General features: G+C 39.8%; 1 protein-coding gene across 1 annotated transcript; it reads right to left on the reverse strand.

Moving 5' to 3' along the window:
• Positions 1 to 297: 297 nt before the first annotated feature.
• LOC145495099 (uncharacterized) lies at positions 298 to 17,270 on the reverse strand. The gene is made up of 11 exons (XM_081474671.1): positions 15,337 to 17,270; positions 12,661 to 14,330; positions 12,052 to 12,100; positions 11,595 to 11,838; positions 10,559 to 10,905; positions 9,836 to 10,062; positions 8,538 to 8,827; positions 6,257 to 6,577; positions 5,573 to 5,729; positions 4,777 to 5,065; positions 298 to 3,821 (listed from the first exon to the last, which is right to left on the reverse strand). Exons 1-11 carry the CDS (start codon positions 17,000 to 17,002, stop codon positions 3,490 to 3,492), a joined length of 5,592 nt encoding a protein of 1,863 aa, XP_081330797.1. The 5' UTR covers positions 17,003 to 17,270; the 3' UTR covers positions 298 to 3,489.
• Between the last annotated feature and the right edge of the window lie 946 nt (positions 17,271 to 18,216).

Consider the following 18,216-nt stretch of genomic DNA (forward strand, 5'->3'; position numbering starts at 1 on the left):
TTGGTAAACCTCTCTTAAGTTTTTATATACCTTTAATTTTTAGAGGTGTGTCGCGTCCAAGCAATGTAGCGCTCCCGGTTTAAATTGTCGATACCTAAACCCCTATATCAAATTAAAGCTTATAGAGCTGAATATTAAACTACGCCAACATTTCAACTCTTAGGAGAATAAAAACTCACTTTGGACTTGAAAGTTTTCGTTCGAGTGAATAATTAAATTAAAACTAAATTAGTAACTCCTCATAACTTTTTTTCCTACGGCAAAAATACAACATTCTGTTAATATACACAATTTACCTTTTTGTTTTTTTGTTTTGTTTTTTTTTGTTTTTTAAACATACCTACCTACCTACCTACCTACCTACCTACATAATTTATTTGATAAAGCAGGTTGCAGATCAAAATTGGCAAGACGCTAAGTCCTGATGTGGAGAATAAAATCATATGATAATTTAATATAAATTCAAAACTATTAAAAAACACAACGAAACAAAAATATTCTAATCCAGTTTTGGGACTGGACTTTGTAGGTGTTTTAAAATCTGTCGAAGATTTCTTGGCATATTTTATTGGGCGCAAAATAAATTGGCGCGTCGGACTCAGACCTCTCCAACATTCGCCACTTTAGAACCGAGCGGAAATCAGGAGCGAGTCTTATGTCTTAGTCGCTTGTGAACTGTTACTATGTAGAGACAAAAAGTTAAAAAACAAAAATTTTGTTCCCTGGTAGCCACCCCACAAGCAACTGCGAGATGAAACTCGCCCCAGATTTTTCGCTCGTTTCTGAAATAGAGAATGCAAATTTAGTCAGCCTACTTTAAAGACGGTCTTGCAGGTAAGCATCTCGAACGATGAACTTTCATGCAACAATTTAGAGAAATAAAATATTTGAAATGTGAAAAAGCTAACAGACTTCTAAAGACGGTTTGTTAAAATGAGCGAGCAAATATTCAAAAATAAAGGAGCAAATATATTCCAAAGAAACTAGAATTTATTTAAGTACTTTAACCCCCGGACGTACAAGGAGTACAAACGTCGAACCTTACATGTGCCGAATCTAATAATTAGATTCGGCACAATTAGAATCTATTAGGTTCGACAGATTTGTGTTTGGGTCGACCTACCGTTCTATTCAACCGGGCTTTTCGAAAAGAACGGCAAAAGATCGACTTCAGTTCATACGTCGAACTTTTGCATGTGCCGAATCTAATGCATACATGACAAATACATTAAATAAATCAATTTTTACCCAGAGTTATTCACGTTTCCTATTTTTTTCATGCGCACACAGCTTGTTGTGATCTCTTTGGAACAAAATGGCGGGAAGATCTAGAAGATGTGTCTTCCTCTTGCTTCGAGAGCACGAAATGTACTTGCTTGAAGTGCATAAACCACTTCTGTATGCGGTGTCAGCCGTATTTCATGAAAAACAATGTAAGTGTAGCTGGTTGGAAAGCAGGCAGTTAACAGTCATGTTTTTGAGAGAAAATAAGTAGTTTAATGCTAACTGCATCTGGAGTCGCCTTCTTCTGCCCTCCTTGATCGCACTCGCAAGAAAAACAAGCTCTTCATTTCCACAATTTGTCTTTCTCGCATTTTTCCTGTCATTTTGGTCAGCAATAACCGTCGCTTGAAATAGTGCCTCTTTTATTTTTGCAATTAGGTCCGACTAAATTAGGTTCGACGTTTGACTCAACTGCCGAATTTTATTATTTGGGTCCACCCAAATAGGTAGTAGGTTCGGCACAGGTAAAATTCGACGTCTGAACCGGGCCTCAGAAGCTGAGACTGTCAGTAGCTGTTCCTTCATTCTCCGAGAAAATTTTGCTATGTAAATCGTGTCTATCATTTTTGACATTGCCATGGCAACCAGCAAATTTCATGTCGGTCTGGCCAAAAATCAACTGTATTTTTTCCAGCTTTCTTCATCAAATTGCAGAAATTCATGAATTTCATAAGCATTGTGGCTTTAATTTGGGTTAATTCCCTTTATTTCTTGACTTAAAAAGAAAATGACGAAATCCAAGATGGCGGACCCAGGATGGCGGGCCAAATGACGTCATTTGACGTCATATGGCGTTATAACCAACAAAAATGGTATCATCTTGTAGAGCAGGTTCAGGGCTATCTAATCAATGTAAATTTTATTTGACTCTGCCCTAACAGAACAAAACTCGAGAGGGGTTCCCTCTACCCCACCATCTTGTACCACGGTGGGGGTATGAATCCGAGGTTTAAAGAAACTTAGTTTCGAAGGAATATTAAAATATGCTTCTTTATACCGGAAAATACAGCTAATCAGAATACAGGATACTTGTTAATGATAACATAATGGTGACGGTGAAATTAGGAAAAAATTTCACGCGCGTTTTGTCAAAATTTTTATGAGAACTTTGACAAAACGCATGTGAAATTATTTCCTGTTTTCACGAGTATACCATTTGACTACCTTTGACTATCATAGGAGACAAATTACGCCTACAGCCGCTGTTTTTTGACTTGTTAATTGTATCGAGCAATTTCGCCCCAAATGTTGCCATGGCAATTTTGCAATTTCACATGTGACACAATAAATTATCGCAGAAATTTCGAGCCAAAATTAAGGAGTAATTTGTCACCCATGATATTGTCCACGTTATTACACTCGACGTTCCCATCGTACGCTGCGCGTGTGTCGCATTAATTGTTTTGACAACTGTGTTTTCTATGGCAGGTCATAAAATAGAAAGTTTCGTGAGTATACAGCGAAAATATAAGTGACTCGTAAGATATTACACGGTATACCCTGGGAAAGCTTTGCATTACAAGTATAGTCATGAGCTTGTTTATCAAAAGGCCTGTCGTATCATATCTCACCTTGGCAAATTTTCTGTCACGAAAAGATTAGGTACTCTCATGATAAGCCACTTCACTCTTAGCGAAGCCCATGTTGCTTAACCCTTTCGCCACAAAAAAAAAATACCTGTGAACTTGTAACGTCACCATGCATGGCCCACCATGCATGGCCCTATGTGCCCAAGAACACGAAGATGATCTAGTGAGGGTCTGAGTAAGTGTGACGTCACTTTCTGCTTCACGTTTGGTCGATTTTGATGAAACTGTTAGCACCAAAATGATCCGGTATTGATCTATTCATTGAAAGCATAAACTTGGGAAACCTTCCCCCTGTATATGATATAGTTCACCAACCATGGAAGGTTTGAACTTTTCCTTCAAACCATCGTTTGTCAAAAGTATCAATTTCTCAGCGGTTACTTGCTGATGCGATTTTTGAGATAGACAGATCGATAGCCATCAAATGGCATACAGGGATCCATTCATTAAACTGAAAAAAAGAAAAGCCTGCAATTTAGAGCTAAAAGGGTTAAACACATCCCGCTCTTTCTGAATGAGGCATAGATATATCTGTATATTTTTTTGCCCCAAGAATACGTTCTCTAACTATGTGCCATTAGAACTCCATCACCAATACCTTTTGAAGATCTAGATGTCATAATCTCACTGACTGAGGCATATTTTCTCTTACGACAAGGTTAAGTTCTTTCATTATATGCCAGTTGATGATACCATAGCCCATGTCCGTTAGACACCTCATGAGTTCTCTAACAGTGGCCCGTGAACCATTGGTTTCGCGCCATCGTTTAAGCGACTTACGACAACATTCCTCGCCATCTCCTCTTTCTTCCTCTTGAATGTTTTCCATGATAGCCCATGCGACTTTTAACTTGCTAGCAAGTTTCTTCCATAGAGAACCCATCTTCAATTTCTCAGCAACCAAAGAGCACACGTTTTCATCGGGTGAAATGCTTACCAATGCTTCCGCTGATGAGAGAAAATGCTAATTAACAGCCAACATAAGTTAATTTGTTCACGTGAGGTCTAGGCGTGATAGCCTGGTGAAAATATATTTTGGATTAGAGCTAAAGTGTAAGTAGCTGGAGTCAACTGAGAGGCGGAGAAGGGAGTTTGTGACCGAGGGAGATAAGGAGAGTGCAGTCGGGAGCGTGGAAGGTAGCAAGGAAGTAACTAGTGATGGAAATGTTAGAGAAAGTGGACAAGGTCCGGTGGAACGATGTGAACAAGAGAGAAGGAAGAATGTCACAGGGAAGGTAGAGCAAGTGAAGTGGGGGATGGTGGAGGAAAGAGTAAAAGAGGTAGTGTTGGTAGTAATCTGAACCAGTCTGACCAGATAATAAGTTTATGGCATTAAGGTTTGGGAAAAGAAGCCTTTTGAATGTGCAAATGTAGTCACGGTAAAATATCAGCCAACAACAGCGCATATTACATAAGTATATGGAGATGTGACGTCCACTATGCAAACTACACCTCTACAGCTGTAAAATAGTGTGGTATATGCATTTTTCTTGCTTTATATACAATAGAGTCATGGTTTTAAAATGCCAAGGCGGAATAAATAGTTAGGCCGTGACACGAACTTTTGAAACGATCGGCATGCGGTAATCACTTCACACATTCTTGCAATCATTTTGCAAAGAGGAAAATGTGACAGTAGTACTTTGTGTTTTACATGTTTTACTGACCGTGAGAGACATGTACCGATTAAAGAAAACTCGAAACCCTCATACATGACGGATTAACAAGAATCCTTAAATGGGAATACTTACCGAAACATGTGTTACCTTCACGGAAACGCAATGGCAAGAAAGTTTCTCTAATTCATCCTCGTGTTCCCTTGAGGTTAAATAACGCGCGAAATTGTTTGCGTGCATTTTCTATCTTCATCTCAATTTTAACACGCTAAAATAATTGCGTTTACCTTTAAGGAGACGATCTGCGACATGCTCCAACCCTAAACCTCTCCCTTTCAGAAATTCGACAATTGTATTGAAACACTTTGATTGATCCTCCGGCGGCAGTCTTGCAAGAGCCTCGAAGAAACGCGTTACCGAAGCGCGGTCGGAGCTTCCTGTACTATGGCGTTCATAAATGTCGCCCCGGTTTATTTCCTGTAAGACACCCTTGCATGCCGCTAGCATATCCGTCAAAGGGGCGTCGGTAAGGTCACTATCATCTAAAGGCACACCAAAGAACTCTACAGGCGTTTTCTGTAAAACAAGGTATGCCATCAGTAGTTTAAAAGCTTTTTACTAACAGGACAATAGTTAAATGTTTCATAAACTGGTACTGGTCGCCAACTGAAACTATTGCATCAACTTGAATTGAATTGGGCTGCAGACATTGGAGAGTTTATGATCGTTTAATGTCTAAATTGTCATCACTGCTCAGAGACAAGCTCTCTCCCTTCAGTTATAACTAATTGGAAAATAGGCCCAGAGAAAAAAAAAAAAACGCTCGCTGATTAGCTAAAAAACGTATTTATTTTTAACAAATAAATTCCATTTTTCCTTGCGTCTGTTCAGTAATAGATCACAGATGAGGTCGAAATGTGGTAGGAGTGAAAAAAAAGGTGGCACACGAGGTATTAGGCAACCGTGCGACTGATGTTCCTACCACATTTTGACGCCATCGGTGATCTATAGTAATATAACATGACAATCCATCAATCAATCAATCGATCAGTTAATCATTAAAAAACCCTCTCGAGATTTTACCTCTGTATCTCTTGCAGGGGGAGGTAGTTCCATTTCCAGTCTACACAACAAATGTTCTTCTTCCAGTTGTTGGCTACTACGAAACTCTACTGTTAGGTCTCCGTGGGCGACAACGAACACTTTAAGAGTTCTCTTCATGGAACCGCGTTCTTGAAACCTGTTAGAGTAACGTCAGTCAAAATAGGACAGCTTAGAAACTGTTTAACTGTTGCGGTGTTCTTTAAAGGTTGTTCCGTATTATTGGACCATTTTTTATAATCGAATATTAATATCAACAGTGGCAATAAGAAACATACATGGAGGTCACTATCCATTACCTTGCCAACGCTAAGCTGAAGGTTGGAAAGATCAAGAAAAAAAAAAGAAGAAAAAAATTAGTCAAAGAAGCATGCTAGCGTACGGAACTCTAAACCCACTAAGCTTAACAAATATTGATTTGTTTGATCACTAGGAGGAGTTTTAAAGGTCGCTCTATCGAGTTTCATTAACCGAACAGCAAATGTTTTCGTTTTGGATTTACAACAGCGATTACAACACTGATCCAACACAATGGAAAAGTTTGTGGAATAACAGATAGCGTATACAGTTTAGTTTCCATAATCAAATACTTCTGCCTCCTGAATACATTTAGCTTTAGTCAACATCTTCCGACGCTCCATAGACATTCACGCTCCAGTGCCTCACCTGACGAAAAAGTCTCTGACATTTTCCAGTTTGACTGGTCTGACAACACCTTCTGAGAGGAATACATAGGCTTTATCATTCGGCTGCATGAATTCCCATGCACTTTCCTCTTGCAGCAAGAGCCCATCCTCATTGTCAATTAGCTCCCTTCTCTTGTCATTAGGACTGCAATAAAGGCTCAGCTCTGTTTTAGACCCAATGCGAGTGTCTACTGGAAGAGAGGCAGTAAAAACTACTGCGTGTCTGACACATTCTGTGTTGTAATCACCAGCTACAAACTGAACGACTGATGTTGCGCACCACTCGAGCCAGCTCCAAAATCTGTAAACATAAACAAAAATAAGGAAAAAATTATTTTGTATGGGAGCAAAAGGCACCACGTAATGCAAAAATGGTGCTACACCCTCTTCCAGTGAACATTTTCTCTTTATTTTTCGAAACGTAAGAGAAACAAAGCAATGCGCGAGAACAATGAAGAATGTTAGCAATGGATGACAGGAAACAGAGAAATGGAATGTTGAACGGACGAATCGTTTTGAGTGCACTGTGAGAACTTGGCAGATTGAGCACGTCTAATTCCTATCCAATCTACTTGATGCATCTTCGAGTAAAGCGCGAGACTGATAAATGCATTTCTCTTTGTGTTCTGCGAAGCCTGGCATAAATATCTCTTCATACGTACTATGATATGTGAGGGTGGTAAAGGGTTTTTGCGTGACGCGTCATCGCCCCCGAATTAGTAGCGCGACGCGTGATTGAGACCAAATTAGCCGCGTGACGTGGGATAAAACATCATAACGTAATGTGTGATTTCCTATTTTACTAGTACGTGAAACGTGATTTACCAACTAGATTTCCATGATAAGTAAACGTTTTTTGAACTGGAAGGATTCCATTCATTCAAAGTAAATAGTAATTAGAGTCTTAAAACAAGTGGCAGACGTGACACCATTTTCTGATCTTTTTCGTCCTTTTCTTGACTTTATATATCTTTTATCTCCGTGGATCTTTGTGGTACTATTGGTCCAAACAGTTGTGACACAATAGGAATAAGTCAATTGAAAATAGTTAAACTTTGCACAAGGACTATGAGCTTCAGTGTAATTTTTGTTCGTTTTGTCGACTGACCATTTTTGGCAGTGTATCAGACCATATCCGAATCCGACTTTCGTATGAAAGGTCTGAAAGAATGTTGTCCCAAAGAGCTGAAACGATGAGAGACGTTAGAGTTTGGTGTCATTTTATGCCTCGCAAGAAGACAGCTGTGTAAGCAATGTGAAGACAAAACAAGGAAAAACGTTTTTGTACCGCTTAATGAACGTCGGCATAAAGACCTAACTGAATTCAAACGCCATGTTATGTCATTCACAGACCTAAGAATGCTGCCGTTCAGAAGAAGATTTGACGGGATAAAGTTTTGACACAAATACTGCCTGTGTATTAAAGCATGACAAAAGTGACGTAGACGTCTTATCCATTCGTATACAACATCTCTGCCAACTTGGCTTGTGAACAGGTTCCCGATTGTGTTATAGGGAAAGGAAAAAACAGGCGCGTGGAGATTGCCGAAAGTGGTCTGGAGAGGGAAAATTCCCACCGGCTAACCTCCCTGTACGGGTCACCACTTTTATTTTAGCCAATAATTGTCATTTTCGGAGGGAAAAAGTTTGAAAATTTGTCAATATCTTCCTGTGGTTGAATCGGCAGGGTTCTCTTTTTAGCGACGCTTTTAGGGTCGAGAAAGTAAAATTGACGATGTGCTCACCTTTTTTTTTTACGTGAACATGATTAGTGATTAATTATTGGTGATTAAATTATCCATAATGCGTGGTTCTATAGAAAAATTCAGCGTAATGCGTGATTCAGTTGGTACCCCCCTCCCCCACCCCTTTGCCACTCTCATATATCTATCTCACATATGGAGCATAATCTTTGCATGAGTACTACACCGTCCCAATGATGTGTGTATAGGACATGTGTCGGACTCCAAGCCATTGTCAGAACTCACTATTATTGCAGTACCGTCTAATATAAGCTGGTAATCACTCGCAACTCGAACGACTCTACTCGATCCTCGATCCTCGAAACTGGAAAACGTCGAGTATCGCGTTTCGAGTCGTATCGTTTGAGTTTCGAATGACTGTATTTAGTGAGTAACCCTAAGTAACACAAGAAAGGCTTGCCCTTTACTCGATAAAATATGGTACGGGAACAAAGTTGTACCATCCAACACGTGTAAAATAAACACAATAACACACACAAAACTGCAGCTTTAGCATACCCTGAGAAGTGTCTGATACTGAATTTAATGACAGTTCCATCAAAACTTGGAGGAAGTTCCAGGCTATCTGTAATTTCAGTCCACTGACGATGTTCGCCATCAGACTGTTGAAATAAGACCCTAGCGAGGACCAACGACGAATCAGGGAAGTCTGACCTTTCTCTCAAAGACAAAGGTAGCTGAAGAGTTACCGGTTCCTGAAACTCAACTTCTCTGTCACACGAAATTCTAAGGATGGGCCCAGCCAACACTTCCTTTCGTTTTATTTCTTTGCTGGGAAACTCTTGTACCTAACGCAAAAAATAAGTAAAAATAAAAATAGATAGAAAACAGGAAACGCAACAAATTACTTAACAGACGTCATTCGAAATACGCGGGAGACCAAATGGCCGGATAGTTAGTGTGCTGGACTCTGGATACAACGGTCTGGATTCGAGCCCTGGCTAGGTTCACTGAGTTGCGTTTTTGGACAAGACATTTTCAGCTCACAGTGCCTCTCTCCATCCATGCAAGCGTATAAATGGATACCGAAAATTGAACCAGACAGACAGGTAGACAGGCGGATAGGCAGACAGACAGACAGACAAGGAGCAGTAGAATGATTTTTAGTAACCACAGAAGGGCGCGGACTGCTGGGTTCAAACGCGGACTTTGTTTGCCAGCCTGCTCACCGAGACACCTATAATATATGTACAGTAATGCAACGGTCACCGCTGTAAGATAGACTGAATATCACTAAATACAATAGGTTTAGTCGAGTGGACGAGTACATGTAGCTAATTTTCGCCAGTTTATACCCTTTGTTCAAAGTTAGGAACAAGTTTGCAACTTTAGAGATTGTCGGTTTCTTGACGATGCCACTGTTCAGAAAATATTACGCTACGTGCAGTTCCTCATTTTTTTCTAAAGTTGCTAAGTGTGCAAGAGGACGAGCACAAATATCACCTCACATATACGCAACGCTTTGTTTCAGTTGTAAAAGCGCTCAATAGGGCCGTGGGTAGTAACAGGCGAACCGAGGCAATTGCCTCAGTCTCTTTTTCCTTGCATGATACCTGTTTTGTGTTTAATTGTAGTCATCATAAACGTCCCCTTAATACCTAGGAAGCGAATTTATCCATGGACATCGCCTCCGTCATATATTTTTTCTTCTGGCTACGACCCTGATAAACATGTTTGCGTTTTTCGTTCCCGTTTGCCTTCTCAGACGGGAGCTGGTCGTCGGTGAAATCCTGTCTGCACTTAAGCCCAATTGAAAGTTCTTCACCACGAGTTGTTTATTAAAAACAAACACGTACCTTGACAGTAACCTGGAGTTGTTCTTTTGCATGAACAGCATTTTCGGGAATGATAACCTTGACTAGGGGATAGTCGGGCAAGGAAAGGCTTGTTGACTCAGAGGTAACGGTGAACATGTAAGACTTGAGACGGCAAACCACCACAAAAGTGGAGCACTGAGTAATCTTAGTCTCAGCAACAGGAAGGAGATAGTCAGGAAAATTACTGCCATAAGTTTGCTCGAGGTCTGAAACAAATAATGTGTAAACGAACACTTAGTAACGCCACAAATATGACCATACTAAGATATCAGAATCTTTCAAAACAGTACAAATATAAACTTTCAACTGTCTTAAGAAGCTACAATATGGTAAAGGTCGCAAAGATATGACTTTGAAAGTTCGTCACTACACGTTCTGCTCAATTTTCCCCCTCATAACCTTCGTGCTTCAGGTCTTATCACCTGGTTGGTGTTAAGTACTGCTTTCTTAGTAAACAATTCTTTTAAAACGTTCTGCCTATCTAAATATAATTTGTGCAGTATTAAATTGTCTGAGATATTTCACTAATTCTATTATGAAAGCAAATGATAGTTAACTAAGGTTGAAAAGGTGTCGAAAGGGAATTAGATTAAAGATTTAGATGGATTAGGAAACAACATTTTGCAGGAAATACTGCCTGCTACTTTTCCTACGGTGCTAATCTTACAGGCACATGCCTTGTTACTCAAGAGCAGCCTTTACCTGACAGAGATCGAAAATCAACTGTTTCATCGACGTCCACCCACTCATTGGTGTCCTTGTCGATCAACTTCTTCACTACCACCTCATATCCCTTAAGGTCAGACGCACTGTGAGAGATGGCCAAGGTGACTTCCTTATTGAATGCAAGTCCTTCAGAAATGCCAGTTGATAGTTCAACCACATCGCTAACTATGGCTTCATTTTCTTGGAGAGAAGGGGAACACGCTGAAGACTTCCATTTATGGAGGGCCATCAGCCTGTCCTGAGACACAGCATAAGGTGGAAATATCACGTGTGCCGCCACCTTTTTGGGCTCCCAGTGGCTGCCTTGTTTAGATACAGTGTCTCTGGAAAAAACAACAACAAACTTGACAATGAGTCTTGCCAATGATCTGCAGTCGAGCATTGCTCTTTACAATATATATGTCAGTTGGAAAGGTGCACATTTTTAAACAGAACCGCTGATCTACGGATCGGAAATACCAAAAACTGAAGGTTTCTTCTTTACAAGGTTGAACGTTTTTGCTCTACCTACTATTAAATTAGAAAATCATGTCAAAACGTAGTTGGTAGTTAAAATTTGAATCTAAAATACAAATTAATCAAAGTAAATTTTCTCCAAGACTGACAAGAGTGTGTTAACTGCACAAAAAATACCACAGTAAAGCGAAAATATTCCTATCCGTGAGTTCTTGGGCATTTGAAATTCGGAATTGTTAGCTTTAAGCCCATTTACAAGTTCTTTTATACGATACTATTCGTCATATCAGTTGTAATCAAAGTTAAATGTATTATTGATTACTCAAAGAACGATCAGAGTTATTTCACTGAGCTACAGGACATTCGTAGGAGCTGAGCTGTTAAATTAGTCTCAAATACGTCAACCATCCCGAATACTGCCAGGATAAGTCCGGCAGAACTCAGTAGCTTTTGGCACTGATAGAAAAACATCCTTCTCGCACAGTTACGTACATATACAAGTAAACTGTGCACAGAAATAAGGCTATCCAATATTGTCAGACAAAAAGAAACTTACTCGAGGATCAAGCTAATGTCTTCTGTTTCAGTTGCCTCAGCTCCGACGTCTGGTGCGTCCTCAGATTCGAATTCACTCTCCTCTCCAGACCCGATAACATCTTCCCCAGAGTCAACCACAATGTCCCCTTGAGATGCGTCTTCAGCCTCCTCCTCAGATCCAACTGTAATCTCCTCTTCAGATTCTACCACAACCTCCTCTTCTTCTTCCTCTTCCTCAGCTGATTTAGAAGTAGGTTGTTTGGCTAAGGAATATCAAAAAGCACTAGAAATAAGAAATCCAATAAACTTGAAAGTATAGTGAGATGCTCCACCCTTGAATAATCCATGCCCACGCAAGGGAATTTAATCTAAATGACTCAAACAAGTAAATAATTTTACTAAAGAAAAGAAGTCGTATTGAAGGCTCAAAATATTGGGCTCTAAAACGTACTTTTTAGAATTCATAAATAAATTACCTTTTGTTCGCAAGGTGGCCCCTGGATGTTTCCCAGTCCTTTTCAGGGTCTGAACAAAACAAAAAGTAACTGGTTAGGTATGTAACTTGCGGAATACACTAAACGTTTAATTTTTCATTCTCACTCGTTAAACAGCATGTTTATATTGATCCTGATTCATCAATAAAGACCTTGACAGGTACTACGTAGAAACACCACTTTTTAGCTTACAGAATTTAGCTAATTAGTGACGGTTGCTTTATTGCAACGACGACAAAAGAAAAAAGTAAAGAGTGGTGCAATTCAAAATACACTAGCCATGTATTTAGCTGAAAGCTAGGTCCCTAGTCATTCTAATGACCAAGAAAACAACTTTTAGTCTTAAACCCTGCCTTCTTGACCAGCACATTGCAAAGTCTCGGAGTAGTCTGAACGTCGCTCTTCAGACGGTTTATCTTGCATATCCTACATGTACATTTGTACAGAAGCAGTAGATAACAAAACATCACACTTGGCACAGCTATAATTCAAGAGAAATGCTCTAATTAAGAAACAAAACCGTTTACAGATTCAGCGGAATAAAATGTAGCCTGCATATATACCAAACTTTATAAAGTAAGGAAAACCTACCTGTAAGGCCTTGTCGTAAACGTTCTCTCTTTCATGGTCTCCAATAGACGAAGCTACCTTTTTGCCGTTTGAGAGGAAATGTTTCATTTGAGAGGGTTCCATCATAGCCTGCTTCACCTCCCATAAGTCCTCATAAAAGCTCAGTGCTTCGTTTCCATATCGTCTGAACATTTCCTCTTTCTCAAGGTCCTTGCATAACTGGAGGATTCCAGTGATTGTTCTTTCCCTTGCCACACCAAACTCTTTCAACTTCTCTCCACCTTTCCCTTCTTCCCACTGCGTTTGCCAAGTACTCAACAGGCTCTCTTGGAATTCTGGAATATATTCCTCCTCCCCAGAATTTCGGTACAGCTGTTCTACCTTGATTTTTATTGCCGCTTTGTCGTATCCATCGTCTTTCTCGCCGACAAAGTCTGGTCTCACAAGAACTTTTTTGTACAGCGCCAACTTGATGTTTCGGTGCTTCATGAGTTTCTCATGCTCGGTAAGGTTAACGCAAAGTTGAATTACTTTGTCCAAGATCAAACTTCTTTCTTTCAGCATCTCATTAAGCACACTCAAATCTGTTTGCTGATCAAACTCCTCTTGAAATTCTGCCTCACTTGCACCCTGCATCTCTTCATAGAACCACAAGGCCTCTTTTTCTGTTTCATTCTTATCTTTCTTGTCACGAACCAAGTACAATAATGCATCAATTATCTCTCTGTTGTAATCGGTGAAACTAAAAAGCCCAGAACGTTTTTCTTCATTCCAAAAACGCTGGCAAAATTCCAATGCATCCTTTCTAAATTGTTCCTTTTTGGAAAGAAATGATGGGATGAATCGTTCCATCTTTCTTCCTTTCGCCGTTTCGTCATACATGTCCTCAACACCAGTAATAATCTTTCGCCATACTTCACTATGGTTTCCTGCACCAAGCGACTTCTCCATTTTCCACGCTTCAAGGAACAATTCCAAGGCTTTCTCGAATTTTCCAAAGTTGGCCTGAAGTACTGCTCGCTGGAAAATGCTACGCACGGTCAGTGGGTGATTCCCATAAAGCTTCATCCTTATGTTGTAAGCCCTTTCTGCAGGTTCAACTGCTTCTGGATACTTCTTCTGAAACATGAGAACATTGGCAAGATTTCTACAGAAGTGAGCTTCGTCATGAAACCCTGAAAGTTTGAGTTCTTTCAAAAGTTCCAGTGCCTGTCTGTACCACTGCTCTGCCTTCTCATAGTCTCCTTGACCCTCATGCGCTGTGCCGATTTGATTCTTGCACATTGGAATTTCAAAGTGGTACTCTGAACCAGCCAACTCCTTTTGCATGTTGTATGCTATTTCGTAGAAGTCAAGAGCTGTCTCCGGTTTGCGCAGGTGGAAATGGCAGTTTCCAATCGCATTGTAACACCTTACAAGATCGGTATGAGCATTAAGGAGTTGTTCTGTGAATTGTAACGATAACTCCAACGTTTCTAGTGCTTTCTTGTAGTCTCTTTTCCTCCAGTGGGTTTCCCCCTCAGAATACAAGAGAAGTCCTTTGCTAAGCCTGAAGAATGCACTTGATTTGTCCTGAACTTTCTCTAATGAACAGGACGCTTCCTTCAACACTTTAAATGCTTGCTCAGTTCCATCAACATCTAACACTTGTCGAGCTTCCCAGCATTTTAACTGCGCCCGGGATAGAGATCCTGTACACAAACCAAACACATGTAAGACGAGATAATGATAAACAAAACAGTGACTTAGTCATTTCATTTCTTTTCCTTTTTTTTCAAAAGAAGGTCAACCTAGAGCAGGTACACATACATTTGCTGGTGTCTTTACTACTCAAACCAGGGCTCCTGATCAAACCTGATTTCTGAATCTGGAGATCACTGCATACAAGACGTTACTATGTAGGTGATCCCGTCACCTTTTGCTATATACAGGAAAATCAGGGAGATACTTAAAGTAATCAGGGTGATACAAATCGGATTATACAAAAATTACATTTCCAAGACATCAGTTCAAACATATATAAATATTGCAATAGATAGGGAAGTTTATCTTGATACAAAGTATTAAAAACTGAAAACTTGATCCTCAAAACTCAATTATTAATTCTTGGAACCATCAAAGATTGAGTATCGAGTCGAGACCGTCACCTTTACAAATATTAAATATTATTCTACCGAGCACCATCTCTTAAGTTCAATTCTAGATGTCAATCAGTAGACAGCATATCAAAAGAAAGGAACTAGCGGATGAACTTGAAATTAGGGCATAAAATTCGAAACAAGCCACAGGCGTAACCACTAAAAGGTAAAGCAGTCATTCAAGGATGTAGCACTCTGCAAGAGCCAAGTACCAGCTAATTTCATCAGGTAAAAAACAATTTATTCCCTGATCTGTCGATCCCTACCACTTTTATTTAAGAGCCCCAATCCCTCCCACCTACCAACCCCTTCTAGCTATACGAATCTTGTAAGACCAATCTATATTGTAAAATAAATTTTTCTTGGGGATAAGAATGCCTTGCTGTTCATGATAAAATAATAATTTAAAATGGCAATAAAACAATGACAATCACAACCACAATGACAATAAAAATAATAGTTGTAGCTAGAAACGGTCTCTAAAAATAAAAGTTATTGAATCACCAATATTGTTCATTTTGAGACATAACGACATAAAGGTATGACTGCTTGCCCCTACCTGACCGTCCATCATCTTCACACATCTCAGCCCAGGAATGAAACAGCTGGATTTGTTTGTCTTCAGTCAGCATATCATTGAAAAGACATGCAATCAAGGCATTCTCACGAAACTCTCCTGGAACACTGAAATATTCTGGCTCCAAGGAGATCTCAACAGTAAACTCATAGTTTGCTCTGTCAGTCTGAAAAAGTTGGAATGCTCTAACATACTCAGGCTCTATCAGTTTTGCAATCTTTTCCATCTTTGTCATAAAGTGCTGATGGAATCGTTCCTTGGCTTCCAAGTACGCCATGTGGAATTCTGCTTCTTCCTTGATACTGACAGCATATTTTCTTAAAAGTGGGTGAATGTCATACATCACTTCCTTTGCTTCTTCATTGACCACAGAAATAATTTGACTAGTTACCAGCCCCTCCAGCTGAGCTAGAGCCTCTGCCTGATTTTCTGGGCTGATGCCAAGGATCTTAGCAGCTGTGGAAACAGAGAAAGGACCACAGAAGAGTGAAATTGATACAGCAGACACTTTCAAGCTATCAGTGGGAAGGGAATTGAACATTTCTTTGATTGTGGAAAACTGGCCTATATCCAGTCCTTCATCTTCAAAATTGAATGGCTTTCCCTTAGCATCTTCTCTCAATTTTGATTTCTTTGGAGTGGCACCTTTCCCTTTCTCAATCCCAGCAATGAGATCATCAGCAGCTTGTCTTTCTTGTCGCAAAATAGCTGCTAAACCTTTCAAAAGAAGTGGTATTCCTTTGGAGATGTTAAGTAGTTCATTCTTCTGCTGGGTATTAACATTAACCATTCCCTTGGAAATCAGGATTTCCTCTGAAAAGGAACTTTCAAGAGGCTTCACTTCAAAATTGTCCACCTTTGTGGCATCTTGCAAATGAGTCCTGGATGTTAAGAGCAGTTTAAATGATAATTTCTTGTCTTTCTCATCAAATTCTAAAAGACTCACTAGAAATTGCACGAAAGCCGTTTTCAAGTTCTTGCCTTCCTTCCCTTGGCCAGCGGTGAATTGTTCAACATTATCGAGTAAGAAGAGAACTGGCTGATTTAACACTTGAATGTTCTCATGAATTTTTGTAACAACAGAATTCTGATCAACGTAACCGATGGGAACAGTTAGTCCAAGGGAACTCATCATGTTGAGATAAATGGCCCTCATATCTTTAGCTTCTCTTAGATCACAAACAAAATACTTTCCTTGCCATTCGGAACAAACTCTCCTTGCTAGTGTTGTCTTACCAACTCCAGCCGATCCAAACAAATTCACAACCAGCGACTGTCCTTTAGTTTCAAGCTTTTTCGTAATTTTCTTGATTTCATCTTGTCGCCCTGGCAATTCCCTCTCTGAATCAACTTCTTGCTCCCGAGACTCCTTGAAACTCTTGATAATTTCCTTGATCTGTTCTTCCTGGTTCGATTTCGGCGCAACAAACTTTTCGATCAGGGTGAGTTTGTTGTCAGACACAAATCCATGCTTCAATAAAAGTTGCAAACTTGACAACAAGTCTTGATTATCGAGCAAATCAAATTTCCCTCCATAATTCCTTTTCAACGACTGCACAACATCTTCTGATTCTGCTCGATTAAACTTCAAAGATATGTTTGTAAAAAGTTCTTGAAACCGTCGTGGACTACCGATAACTGCCGCCATGTTTAATCGTGCTGCTGACCGAAATATCTGAGCCGCAAACCGGAAAAATAGACGTCACTTGAGCGGAGGGAAGAAAGAGTCAGACAGCCTCTGCACTCGCGCCTTTAGGCGAGTGCAATCAGCTGCTTTTCAAGACTTGACATAGGAAACATTCTCTTCCCATATGGACATACTGTTACGCTTGAAAAGAAAGTTTTCCGTAACGCTACATGGTACATACATATATACAGACCGTAAGTCTGACAGACTGTAAACAAGACGGTTATCAGTTCGTTTAACAGTCCAAATCGAATTGTCAAACCGTTTTTAAAGTGTCATATAGGACCGTATTCTGACAATGAAATGAACCCAATTAACGGTCTGTCAAACCGTAAGAACCACGAGGCTGTTTATACCGGATTAAAAAACGAATAGCAAAATGTTACAACGGCGAATAATTTAATCTGTCGCAATGAAAAGGATTACCCTTTCTTTGTTCTCGGAAAGCTTGCGTAACAAAAGATTTCTTAGAATCCGTAACCAACTTCCGAGAATCGAATCTATAAAAGAGAGCTCTTGATCTCGGAACTTTGCATCATTTCTGTTATTCAAATTAGAATATTTATTAATAATTGTTAACAGGACATTGTGAAATCCTGTTCCGTCCAAAATGATAATTGTCCAAAGTCGCTCAGTCTTGTTGACAAAGACAAAATTAAACAATATTTAATTAGCCCCTTTGTCAAAATATGGCAGATTATTACAAGGGTCTTGGAGAAGACAACAATTATTCTTTTTTAATTGTTTATCTTTCAAAAGCACAATGTCACATCGTTCTTCAAACTGTTCTAGAAATTTCTGATCACTTACTCCAATACAAAAAGGTAGCTGTCTTGGCGAATGCTTGCATTAATTCACACACATAGAGACTACTGATTCTGTGACAGCATGTGTAAATCCCACCCACCCCACCCGGTTTTAACGGTGGGAGTCGTTTCAGCAGCTGAAAACAGTTCTGTTTACACATGCTGTGCACAGAACCAGTAGTCTCTATGTGTGTGTGTGTAACACAACATGAAAAAAAGGGCGGATCGGATATGCAGGGTCAGCAGGGTATTGTTCCGATTCCGAAGCATCGGCGTCATGCGATAAGAAGGGTCACGCGTGTAACAAGAAGTGTCACAGAAATATTTCCTATTGAAGAAGTATCTGCACAAGTATATACGCCGAGATGG

Source organism: Orbicella franksi, chromosome 8, assembly GCF_964199315.1.
Source record: "Orbicella franksi chromosome 8, jaOrbFran1.1, whole genome shotgun sequence".
NCBI lineage: Eukaryota > Metazoa > Cnidaria > Anthozoa > Scleractinia > Merulinidae > Orbicella > Orbicella franksi.